Here is a 12,162-nt window from a genome sequence, read left to right on the forward strand (position 1 = left end):
CCGCCCGCTGCTCCCCTCAGCAGTGTATTCCAATACACCTGCCTGTTCTGCTCCCCACTCTGTCTCTGGTAAATCCTCTCACTCCCCCTGTGCTTCTGACCTGTACCCCAGTTCTGTATACATAAATAAATAAACCTTTTAAAAATTAATAAATAAGTAAAAGTATGGTTAATGCAAGAGAAACTTTAGTCTATGTTAAATGTGCATATTAAAATATCCTAGGAAACTACTGAAAGAACAGAAATAAAACATGTAATTTCCAAGAAGGTGGGAGGAGATAAGAAAAAAGAAAACCTCAACCCATTCTAAAAAAAGAGGAAAAAAAGAAGCAAAGTTGACCATTAGTAAGCACAAAAATAAGAGCAGCTATATAAATCTGTCATAATCATATATTTATAAGTGACTCTTGAAAAATTTCCAGCCATGTTGTGTTTATACAAGAAATGACTCAGCTATATGCACGCAGGAACCACACATGAAAATTCACACCAGGCAAATAATAGCCATCTAGAGCTGGCAGAGCTACGTTAATATCAGGCCAAACTGACTTGAAGGTAAAAAGTATTATTAGCGGTAAAGAGTGGTGAGACCTGGGCCCTCCCTGGTGGCGCAGCGGGTTAAAGCACAGCACTGAGAAGCTAAAGCCCCTTCCGCATGAGTTGGATTCCCGCCTGCCCCGGAGGTGACCACATGGAGGGGCAGACCTCTCCTGGCCCACCCACTGCTCCCCTCAGCAGTGTACTCCGTCCATCTGCCTGTTCTGCTCCCCACTCTGTCTCTGGTGAGGTCTCTCGCCACCCCTGAGCCTCTGGTCTGTACCCCAGTTCTGTATGCACAAATAAATCTTTGAAGAAAAAAAAAAAAAAGAGTGGTGAGACCTAAGAGATGAGAGGTTCAACCCACCAGGATTTGCAGAGATTTTAAACCCAGAGACTTAAGAAGAAAAGAATCATCACCTCCTCCCTCAAACACTGCCTTCCCGTTGCAATGGCTCTGGGCATTAACTGGCCACACTCCGACTCTCCCGTCAGTTCCGGGGAGGCAGCAGAGTCGGGGTCCACAGTTGGGTTTACTGTGAGGGGCTCTGGGGCTGGACCGCGAACCACCCAGGCAGGCCCAGGGAGGGGTTGGGTAACCGCAGAGACTTCAGGGTGAACACCCCGCTTTTTACAGTTGAACAGCTTGAGGTTCAGAGAAGTCGAGAACGTGCCCAAGGTCATACAGCAATTGACCAATTTTTTTTTAAATGACAGGCTTTCTGACTCCCCATCTAGGGTTCTCTCCTCTCCCAGGGGATGTTTGGACCGGATAAAACATAAAGGGCACCCGAGGGAGGCGGGGTCGGGGTGGAGGAGGGAGAAGGTATGGCGGGTGGGAAATGCCCAGCGACTGTGACCGGGCCAAGCCACAGCACCGAGCTGAGCGGATGGAGCGGATTCTGGCGGTCTGGGAATTCCAAAGGGCGATGGTTTCACACATGTGTGAGAAGTTTGCACAAGACTCGGAGCCCTGCCTGACGCCCGTGCACCCCACGCCCCGGGGCCCCGTGGTCCGCGTGTGCGCAGGCGCAGCGGCCAAGCTCTCCTGGCCGCAGGGGGGCGCCCGTGCGACCTGGAGAGAGGCCAGAGCCCGCGGTCTCTGCGCTTCCCCCACCCCCTCCCCGGGCCTGCCGGGGTCGTTAGCCCTCCAGCCCTGCATCCCCTCAGGGGGAGCCCAACTGGATAACGGACAGCTGCCATGCGAAGGCAGGAAAACTGAGCGCAAGTTTTTTGGTAGAAAGAGAGGGAGGTACTGATGCTTTTAACCAGACTGACATGGGGGTGGAGTCGCGAGGGGAAGCCCCAGGTAGGGGTGAGGGGCGGATAGGTGGGGAGGCGTGGTCCTCGTGGGGGCAAGCCTGTGGCCTGAGTCCCAGGGTGAGAACACACCTGGATGAGGCAGGTGTGCCCCTAGCAGAGTGAGCTCAGCGCGAGGGCAGGCACTCAGGTACCTGGGCCAGATAACTAGAGCAGGTTATCTGCCACCTTTCACAAAGGCCAGAGGGTAAAGGTCAGCTTTGTGGGCCAGGAGGTGCGCCCAGACTCCATCCAGTGAGAAGGTGTAGACCAGCCACAGCCAGCAGGCACAGCTGGGGTCCTTGGGGCTTTATTCAGGAGGCGCCCCGAAGGCCAGTAGCTGAGGAGCGGAGGTGAGGTCTGCAGAGGTGGAGGCGGCCGTTGAGAAGGGGAGCCTGGGCTTGGGACCCAGAAGCCAGGGGGGCACGGGTTATTTTGGGGGGGGCGAGGGGTGGGGGCGAGGGGCAGGTGGGAGGTTGGTTTTGCTTTGTGGTTGTCGATGGGAATGACTGGCTGAAGAAGGGGGAGTGCTGGTGGTGGGGACGGGGATTTGGGGAGCAGGCACATGGCCTGTCCCCCCAAATTCTGTGCCGTCGTACAGAGCCGAGTCCACTGTGTGGCCAGGGGTGGCGGGTGCTCATCCTGAGTCACAGCACGGCACCCTCATGGAGACACTGAGCGAGGAGGCGCACAGCAGAGACAGGACGACCCCCAGGGCGTGGATGAGGGTCTGGCTGGGTGCTGGGGGGGTCGCCTGAGGCCCCAGGCATGAAGCCAATGGCAGAGGACATGGGGGTGGGGTACGGGGTGGCCAGGCCATTTTTCTTCTGATGGCCCTATTGGGGCGTGAACTAGCACCCCAAGGTCCACAGAAAGGCCGAAGGGAGAAGAGGTAGCAGAGATTTTATTAAGAGAACAGCAGGTTTCACCGGCAGCGACACGCGTTTATTTGGGACTAGCACAGACTGCCTCTGGGGGTACACCGACTCAGGCGGGAACCTACCTGTGCCCTGCTCTAGGGGGAAAGAGGTTTTTATAAGGCAGGGAGGGGAGTCGCGTGCCTTGAACGTGAAAGCACGTTGGCTGGTGCTCGCAGCTCGGTGACGTGGCTGCGCCATCAGTCGCTGATCTGCCTCAGCTCAAGTCCACCGTCCTCGGCGCTGAGAGCACGCTGATTCCTCAGGCGTGGTGGCTCGGGCAGTTGCTGGCTCTCGCCGTCTGGAGGTTTGGGGGCGCAGTTCAAGGGGTCAGGGCGAACAAGGGGCCCCCTGGCCCGCCTACTCTGGCTCCAGTCAAAGCGACTCCACTTCTCTGTAGAGTGGAAAGCGAGCGCCTCTCTGGGAGGGAGAGAGACCGTCCTGGGGTCATTTTCTAGCAGCTTTTGGCCCCACGGACAGTGGAAGTGCAGTTTGAAGCCACCTGCAGTTTTAGGGTAATTTTTTTTAAAGATTTATTTATTTATTCATACAGAACTAGGGTAGAGGTCAGAGGTGCGGAGGGTGAGAGGATTCACCATAGACAAAGTGGGGCGCAGAACAGGCAGATCGATGAAGTCCACTGCTGAGGGGAGCAGCGGGTCAGGAGAGGTCTGCCGCGCCCTGTGGTCACCTCAGGGGCAGCCGGGGAGTGGCTTCAGCTTCTCAGTGCTGTGCTTTAACCCGCTGCGCCACCAGGGAGGGCCTTTAGGGTAATTTTTTAAGCCACTTTTTAACCACCGCTGATTTTGCCAGCTAAGTGTGGCAAAAAGAGGGAGCCCAGGGGCTGTGAGGGGGTGAGTCTGACGTTGACAGTGAAGCAGCAGGAGGGGGAGACTTGGCGGAGGGCAGGGGTCTCCTTGGCGAAAGGTGCTTGGAGTCAGGGCACTGGGAGCCAGCGGGAAAGTTGGGTGTGGCCTGGAGATGGAAATTCGGAGGGGAAACAGTTACTTAGGATGATGAAGTCTGGGGACTGTGGGAGCAGGCGGAGGTCAGATGAGGAGCAAGGTGGTCGGAGGGGTCAGGCCAGGAGGTGGACGGAGCGTCCTGTGGACAGTGAAATCACCAAGAAGTGGGACAGGTGTGTGCTGGAGAGAGTGAGCCAGGAGATGACATCTGAGCAGGGACGGACGCAAGCAGGCCTGTCTCCCATGCCCATCTGGAGCGTAGAGCTGGGGCGTTTTATAGGGAGGGCGGCAGGATGGTGGGGAAACAGCACAGAGAGCCCCCCTCTACCCCAGGGGTCTGAGAGACGCCCCCACTGAGAGCGCTGCCCAGGCAGCAGGGGCCAAAGTGAGGCCACAGCCAGGAGCTGGTCAGTGGTGTTAGAAAAAGGCCTGAGAAATTTGTACGGGAAGGGCTGGCATGGGGTGAGGAGAGGCGACCCTGGGGGGTCTGAGCCTGAGCTGGCTGCTGGTGCGGGCGGGGTGAGGGCCAGGGCGGGGGCGCCTGTCCTGCCAGCGCACCCTATCCTCTCCCCGCAGTGGTGCAGAGCGCCGAGCTGCCGCCCCGGCCTGGCGCTGGAGCTGAGGCCGGCCCCCCGCCACAAGGAGAATGTGTCCCCCGGACCTGCGACCCCCCTGAGGCCAGGCAAGAGGCTTCCCAGTTCTGGGTTCCCTTGAGGCATCAGTCCAGAGTCCCCCAGGCCCTGGGTCCTTGCTGATCCCAGAGAGGACCTGAGCAGGGCCAGCACGAGCCTGCCCAGTCGCTCAGCCCAGAGGGGCTCAGAAGTCAGCACATAGACCGGGAAGAGGAAGGATCAGGAGAGTCTGGTCCTGGGTAGTCTTAGGGGTCCCCCCGGCTCAGGGCCCCAAGCACAAGCTCAGGCCTCGTGCAGTGTCCCTGCTGTGTGGCCAAGGGCAAGTTGCTCACCCTCTCTGATTGTAATTCCCACCTACAAACGTCCACAGTGCGCTGTACCTGCCAGGTCCTCCCAAGTGTCTCACCAGCTACCAAGAGACCTTGTCTGCTGTGGAGTGGACTTGGGCCCGGGGAGCCCGTGGGGGGGGGTCTCTGTGCCCCACATTCCCCGGAGCAGCCCACTTGTAGCTGTTTGATATAATAGGTCCTGTTCCCACTGCATCCGCTGCCCATCACCTCTGCTCACGCGGGAAACCCGGAGTCAACTCCGACTCTGCCTTCTCCCCATAGTGGTCTAACACCCTCCCCGCCACCCCCAGCTCAGCTCTGTCACCTCTCTCCTCAGACACCCCCCATCAGCTTCCTGTTGTCCCATTTCCCTCCTTTCCCTCTCTACCCCCTGCCCCTGCCCCTGCAGCCGGGCACCGAGCCACCCCACTCCTGCTCTGCTCAGGATCCCCAGGCCCTGCCCATCAGCCCCTCCTGGGAGACAGAACTCCCCAGGCCCCCCACAATCCTGGCCCCCTACTCTGAGGCGTGGCTGGTGCCCCTGTCCCCTCTGCACATTGGTCACAAGTGTCCCTGCATGTGTCTCTCCTCTCTAGAGCACTGGAGACTCCCGAAGAGCCTCGGCGTGGGCCCGGGCAGCGGGCAGGGCCGGTGGGTGCCCACGTGTCGGGCCAAGAGGCCAGGGCCTGCCGTCACCCCCTCCCCAGGGCCGGTGCCGGGCCCAGAGCCCTGGCAAGTCCAGACCAACCTGGCCGGCCCCCGGCCCCGCCCCAGCCCTGCCCTGAAGGACTCTGCAGGCCTGCTGACCAACTCTGGCTCCCGACAACAGAGCAACGTGCGGCTGCGGCCCCGGAGGCCCCAGGGCAGCGCCCAGGCGTGTGCGGTGCAGCAGAGTAACCTGAGCGTGTGGGAGGCCGGTCTGGCTGGGTGTGGGAGTCCCAGTGGCCCCCACCTCCGGCCAGAGCCTCAGGAAAGCTGGCCCTGCCTGAAGCCCTGGGAAAGCCCCTCCCCCGGAGGGTCACTGGCCTGCCGGCCCTCCGCCCTGGGGCTGTCCCGGCTGCTGACCACGGACTCTCCCTGCCCCAGCTCCAGGCCTGCTGCAGGCTTTGCCTCTCTTGCTGGACACTCACAGCTGGACCCCAGATCCTGGTGTGGCCTGGGGGGCTGGACCTCCAGGCTCCAGGGAGAACCTCTCACGCTGGAGGACCTGGCTGTCCATGCCCCGAGCGGGGCTCTGACACCGTGCCGAGCTGCTGTCCACCAGCTGTTGGTCTCTGTTCGGCGCCTGGAGCTCGAGATGGCCCGTCTCTGGTGCCGGGAGTCCCAGCAGCCCCCAGACTCTGCAGAGCAGGACCCCTGGGCCAGCGGCGGCCAGGCACTCCCTGCCAACTGCTGGCCCTGCCAGCCTGTTCTTGCTTGCTGGGGCGGGAGGAAGAAGTCCCTCCAAGGGACCCCCAGTTTCCCAGAGACACAAGGGGTCCAGGCGGGTCACTGGGATTCCGAGGCAAGCAGCAAGCCCGCATGGGCCACTTTGGAGCTTCTGACTGGGGGCCTCCTTGACCCTGAGCAGGGGGCCCTTCCTGCCCGCCCCCTAAGGCGAGGAGAGAAGCGCTCTCCAGGGTCACCGTATGCGGGGGTGCAGAGGAGGGCCCCCCGGGGCCCTGCAGGGGTGGGCACACCTGCCGTGTGGCCCAGGGGGTCCTACCTGGGCCTCAGCGAGAAAGAGCGGCAGCTGCTCCGGGGCTGCAGGTCTGCTGGGACGAAGAGAGAACAGCGTCCTGTCTGCCAGACACCCCCCCGGCGAGGAGTGACCCCCAGGTAGAGGCCAGCAGAGTCTGAGGGAGGGAGTTGGGGTGATCTGGGGGCCCAGTGCTTCCCAGAAACGCCCACTCCAAGCTGCTGTCACCACCTGTCAGGCCCCCTCCCTGCTGAAAGGAAGAGGGGGCGGGGGGGATACGGGGGTGTTCCTTGCTGCCTCTCACCCTCAACGCTGTCTTGCCCGGTTGCTCCCCAAGGACCCAGCCCAGCGCTCCGAGGGCCGGGAGGCCCAGGCAGCCTGGTGAGGCCGCGGGCTGTGGGGTGGGGCGGGGCCAAAACCCGGGGGCAGTGCCTCTCCCCTTTGCCTGGGGGGTGGAGAGGGAGCCTGAGTGATGGGACCTGGGGGCAGGTGACCTTTCCCAGGTCCCTCCTGGGAATGAAGTGGTGATGCCCCGGGGCACGGGCTGCTGCTCCTGGGTCCGACACTGCTGAGGCTGCCCTGCCCTCTTGGCGGTCAGACGGGGGTGGGGGTGCTCTGCCTCAGAGGGGCGCTGGAAGAAGCGGGGAGGTCTGCAGCTGGTCTTCTCACTGCCGCAGGGACCCCACCTGGGCCATGCTGCAAGGCGCCATGGTGGTGCCTTGCCCCCAGGACCCTGCTCCCCGGGGCCCGGAACAGCCCTGGTGGGTCCCCAGCCGCCAGCTTCTGTCCAGATGTTTCGGAGCCTGGCGGCACGTGGCCCAGAAGCCGGAGGCTGCAGGAGCTGCTCTGTTGCTGCGCCAGCGGCAGCGGTTACCCAGGGCCCTGCGGGTGCGGCATTGGCCCTGAGGCTCCGGCAGGACCAGCTGGAGGCAGTGTGGACACGACACACACATGCCCTGCTGGTCCAGAGCTTCCAGAAGGTCAGGCCTCCAACCTGGGCCATGGGAGGTGATAAAATGTTGGTGTGTTGGGGCATAAGCCTCTGTGGGGCGCAAGGTGCACCTCACAATGGTCTCCAGCAGAGCTGGGGTTGGCGGCCAGGAGGCCTGAGCCAGACCCAGCTCTCCTGGAGTTCAGATCCTGTTTTGCTACTTTATCTCACACTTTCTTGCTGTGTGTCCTAAGGCTAGTTACTTAACGTCTCTGTGCCTTAGCACTTTAGCACAATTGGGGGATAATAATGCCTGCCTCCAGGGTTGCTGTGAGGTTAATAAAGATAGGGACCTGCTAGCCCACAGCAAGCACTCTGCCATTCAGGTGGTTGCTATTTTTTTTTTAAAGATTATGTATGCATACAGAGCTGGGGTACAGGCCAGAGGTGCAGGGGGGGTGAGAGGATTCACCAGAGACAGAGTGGGGAGCACAGAGAACAGGCAGATCTACTGAAACACACTGCTGAGGGGGGCAGCGGGCGGTCAGGAGAGGTCTCCTGCGCCATGTGGGCCACCTCTGGGGTGGGGATCGAACTCGTGCAGAAGCGGCTTCAGCCCCTCAGTGCTGCGCTCCAACCCGCTGCGCCACCAGGGAGGGCCGGTGGTTGCTATTTTTAATTAGTGGTTGGTCAACCAGGGCCTGGGGGTGCCTCTGTTCTTCCCTCCTTTGGAAAGGGGTGCTCTGGGAAGGCCCCGCTCCTGCCTCTTGGGCTCCATCCATCCATTCTTCCCCTCCTAAGGAGATGGGCTCGTCTCAAGGTCAAGGCCACAGGCTTTGGAGCCTGGCAACCTTGGCTTCTGCCCCTGCCTTCCTGGCACATCCGAGGCGCAGCCAACGTCCCTCTTCACCTTCTCTCTTGACCCAGTGGAGACACAGGACTCTGCAGCGGAAACAAGGGCAGACCCACGCCCAGGCTGGCCCCTCGCCCTCAGGGGCGGGCCAGGGCCAAGGCTCCCCGGGAAGGACGCCAGCGGTGGACCTCGCCGGGAGAGGCAGGTAGTCTGACAGCTGGCTAGTGGCTGTCCCTTGTGCCCCGGCCCTGGTGTTCCCGCCCCTGTGACAGTCAGAGGGTGAATCCAGCAGGTATAGACGAAGGTTCGTGCAAAGAGATGTCTGGTGACGGTGTCACTTATTCTGTGCAAACCACAGCAGCCCAGCTGCCCAGCTGCGGGGAGCGAAGCACCTGGGTCACAGGGGCGTCCTGCAGCCGCTCGCCACAGTGCTGCTGAGCCCGAAATCGCTTCTCTCTGCTCTCTCCCCGCTGTTCTTTGACTCACTGTCTCTGTGAGACTCTCTGTCTCTGTGAGACTCACTGTCTCTATGAGACTCTCTGTCTCTGTGACACTCACTGTCTCTGTGAGACTCACTGTCTCTGTGAGACTCACTGTCTTCTGTTTCTAATGATTGCACTCTTGCATATTCGATTTGAAAAGAACTGTTCAGAGTAACTAGAAGTCCCTCAGCTACTGGGAGTGTCATCTCCCCACACCTCCCCTCCTGGGAGCATTTTATGGGCGCCTGTGGAGAATTTTTAATAACATGAAACAGCAGTTCTGACGATGCGAAGCGGGGAAGGGCGGAAGGAGGATGAACCTTTGCCAAGCCTGTTAAATACTGTCAGAAACGGCCCAGGAGGTGAAATACCCGAATACTGCACGACCCTGTGAATGGTTTAACATGACCGCTTGCAGTGAGCCAGATGGTAAATTTTATACTCTGAGGTATGAAAGCACCTGCTGCCCCGCCCAGAGCCCCCTGCGCCCCGGGGCAGCTCTGCCCCCTTTCCAGTCCCTCACGTGGCTGCCCTGGAACGTGGATCAAAGTTGATCCTTTTATTCTTCACTTACTCAGTGTTCCACTTTAGCAATATATTGGTTGTAGTTCCCACTTTAAATCAAACTACTGTGTTTAATTATAACTATTCTTTAACTTATTTCACCAGTTTGTTATGTTTAGTAAATAGGTAATTAATCCAATGATGTTTAAATATTTTAGTTATCTAAAGAAATGATCATTTCAATTATCTTTTAATTAAATCATATAAAGATCAGATGTACATTTCTGGTTATATAGAGTGTATATAATACATATGGACAAAATAGATACAATTAAATGGCATTTATAAAATAATATACTTTATTTAAGTGGTAGTTATGTTAGCAATTGAAATGATATTCACTTAATAATACCTAAGTGGGTTTTTTTTTCTTAAGTTTTCTTTTTTTATCTATGCATACAAGAACTGGGGTGCAGGCCGGAGGTGCAGGGGCGAGAGGATCCCCAGAGACAGAGTGGAGGGCGCAGAACAGGTGGATCCACTGAAATCCACTGCTGAAGGGAGCAGCGGGGAGACAGGAGGGGTCTGCTGTGCCCTGTGGGTCCGGCCCTGGCCGGGGGTGGAACTGTTACTGCAGTAGCTGCAGACAGCTTCACAGTGCTGAGACTTTAGCCCCCGCGCCCCCAGGGAGGCCTGTGATACTTGTTTTTGTTATAAAAATCCAAGTGACTTTTACTCAGGAACGATGTGAAGAGCGTGGCGGGTGGCTCAGCTGCACCGTCTCCTGTGGGCGGGCAGCGCAGCTGGGGGGGGGCCCTGCGCCCCCCTCAGCCACAGCCTCAGCCCTCCCTGGGGGCTTCATGCCAGCACAGGGAGCCCGAGGCGGAGGCTGGTGCCCAGAGGCTCCGGTCACACCCGCTGCCGAGGCCAGGGGGAGGAGCCGGGAGAGCCGAGACCCTGCAGGCCCTGCGCCAGCTGGCTGGAGAGATGGGGGTGCCCGCGGGGCGGGCAGCGCGGCAGGGGTCGGCGGGGGCCCCGGTCAGTGCGTATGGCCTGTTTAGTCCACAACCTCTGGTCTCACCTGGGGCTGGGGCTGACCTGGGAAGGCGGCGCGGCCATCTTACCACGTCCAGAGATACCCAGGGACCGGCTGCAGGACACCCGGCATCTGTGGGTCACTGGCATGGGGCAGCAGGCCCGGCCGGAGCTGGCGTGTCAGAGCTGGAAAGTCCCTTAGAGTCACTCACTCCTGGGACAAGGAGGCCAGAGATGGGGAGCGGCACAGCCGGGTGCAGGGGCCCCTCCTGGCTCTTCTCTTTCCCTCTGCTCACCCTTCTTTCCCACCCCCCTTAGTCTTCCTGCTGTGGTGCCATCAGAAGGAACGGGCCAGGCTGGAGCAGAGGGGCCAGGGACAGGCCTCCCAGGCCACCCGGAGGACTCAGGGTCTGGGGAGGCCCCCAGACGCGGCCTGGGTGCCCGCCCTGGCCGCCTGTTCCCAGAGAGCCTGGCTGCGCAGGTAGGCCAGGAGTGTGGGTGCAGCCTTCCCGGAGGCAGCTGCACGGGACAGTCGGTGCCGGACTCCTGGTGTGGGGGGCAAAGATGGAGACGAGGAATAAGCCAGTTGCCGTTGGCTGAGAGCCCGAGACATGCTAGACAGCGCCCAGGGGCTGGGATTTGGCAGCGGGCAGCGCCTGGCGCCACAGACCCCTGCCTGCCCTGAGGCGCGCTGGCCAGGTCCAGGGACAGACAGGAAAGGGGCGGTCACAGCGGATGGGCATGGGTGCCCTCGCGTTTAGCGCCAGGAGGAAAAGGGACACAGCCTTGGTTTCTGCCCTTCGTGACTTCTCACCACGGGGCAGCGTTATCTCACATAGCGGGAGAAGAAACTACCACCCGTCTCCAGAGAATCACCTCCTGAGAACTCCTGCTTCGTCTGTACCCCGACTTCCCCTCACACTATTCGAGGTCCCGTTCACCCACAAATATTTCAGTAGCTTCTCTACACGGTAGGGACTTGTTAGAAAAAGAAAGCACGACACGTGGTCACTCCTGACACGCGAACCGTCCTCCTCCCAGGCCACCGTCCGGCCAGCACCCACACTTCGGCCTTTCACAGGAGCAGGTGACCCTGAGTCCTCAGCTGGCGCAGCGCGGGTCTGCCCACACGTGGGCCTGTCTTTCTCCCTCAGTCTCTGAGTCCACGAACCCGGTGGTCTGAATCCGTGGGTGTGGCGGTGTGGATACAGGGGTGCTTGGTACCCCCCACTTTGTTCAAGGATGAGCTGCAGATTTTGTTACAGCTGGTTTGGGGGGTCTCAGTAGGTCGCAGTTAGCTGAAGTCTTCTTAAGCTCCAGGCTCCCCTCCGTTTATTTTATTCACGATTTATCTGTGGAAGAAATCAGGTGGCGTTTCCGCTCCGCTGCTCCTGCTGTCGTCTTGTGTGTCCGCTGTTAACGGGCAGCTGGCCGGAGCAGAGTGCCAGGCCCCGAGGGCCGAGTGGCCGCTAGAGCTGAAGGAGGAGCCGGGAGGGAACAGCATATGCGAAGCCTGCTGGGCAAAGGCAGAGCGCAGCGGGCGGGTGGGTGGGTGGGGACCGGCGTGGTTTGAGGTGAAGTTAGGGAGCTATGGGGTGGGGGTTGCGGGTGTCGTTGGTGGTGAGAGGCAGATGGTGCAGGGTCTGTTTTTTGCTTTGGGGGAAAGTGAAACTTTGCTGCCAGAGCCTGGGGTGTCACTAGAGGATGCTAGCGGGGAGTAAGGAGATTTGAGGGTGAGATTTACAGTCATTCTGGGGGCTGAGTTGGAACTAATGGGAGGGGCCCAGTGGAGGCTGGTGGCCGGGGGGCAGCTGCAGAGGCCACCCGGGCACCCAGAGGCAAGATGTTGGTTGATTTCCTGGGCAGCCTCGTTTCACAGGCACGAAAGCTGAGGCCCGGGGGTGTGCTTGCTGGCCCAGGGTCATGCTCGCTGGCCCAGGGGACCTGGCCTGGGGGACCCGTCTCGCTGGCCCAGGGTCATGCTCGCTGGCCCGGGGGACC

At 60.0% G+C, this 12,162-nt stretch overlaps 1 protein-coding gene across 1 annotated transcript in view; it reads left to right on the forward strand.

Annotated features, from left to right (window-relative positions):
• The first annotated feature begins 1,378 nt into the window (after nucleotides 1-1,378).
• LOC101625166 (uncharacterized protein C1orf167-like) overlaps nucleotides 1,379-12,162 on the forward strand; it is a 17,468-nt gene continuing 6,684 nt past the window's right edge. The window contains 8 exon segments of the mRNA XM_012722074.1: nucleotides 1,379-1,604; nucleotides 4,294-4,394; nucleotides 5,088-6,053; nucleotides 6,894-7,204; nucleotides 7,207-7,336; nucleotides 8,215-8,348; nucleotides 8,413-8,444; nucleotides 10,480-10,642. Of these exon segments, the coding sequence (XP_012577528.1) occupies nucleotides 1,379-1,604; nucleotides 4,294-4,394; nucleotides 5,088-6,053; nucleotides 6,894-7,204; nucleotides 7,207-7,336; nucleotides 8,215-8,348; nucleotides 8,413-8,444; nucleotides 10,480-10,642 (2,063 nt within the window).

Source organism: Condylura cristata, unplaced genomic scaffold (assembly GCF_000260355.1).
Source record: "Condylura cristata isolate star-nosed mole 26May11 unplaced genomic scaffold, ConCri1.0 scaffold00008, whole genome shotgun sequence".
Taxonomy (NCBI): domain Eukaryota; kingdom Metazoa; phylum Chordata; class Mammalia; order Eulipotyphla; family Talpidae; genus Condylura; species Condylura cristata.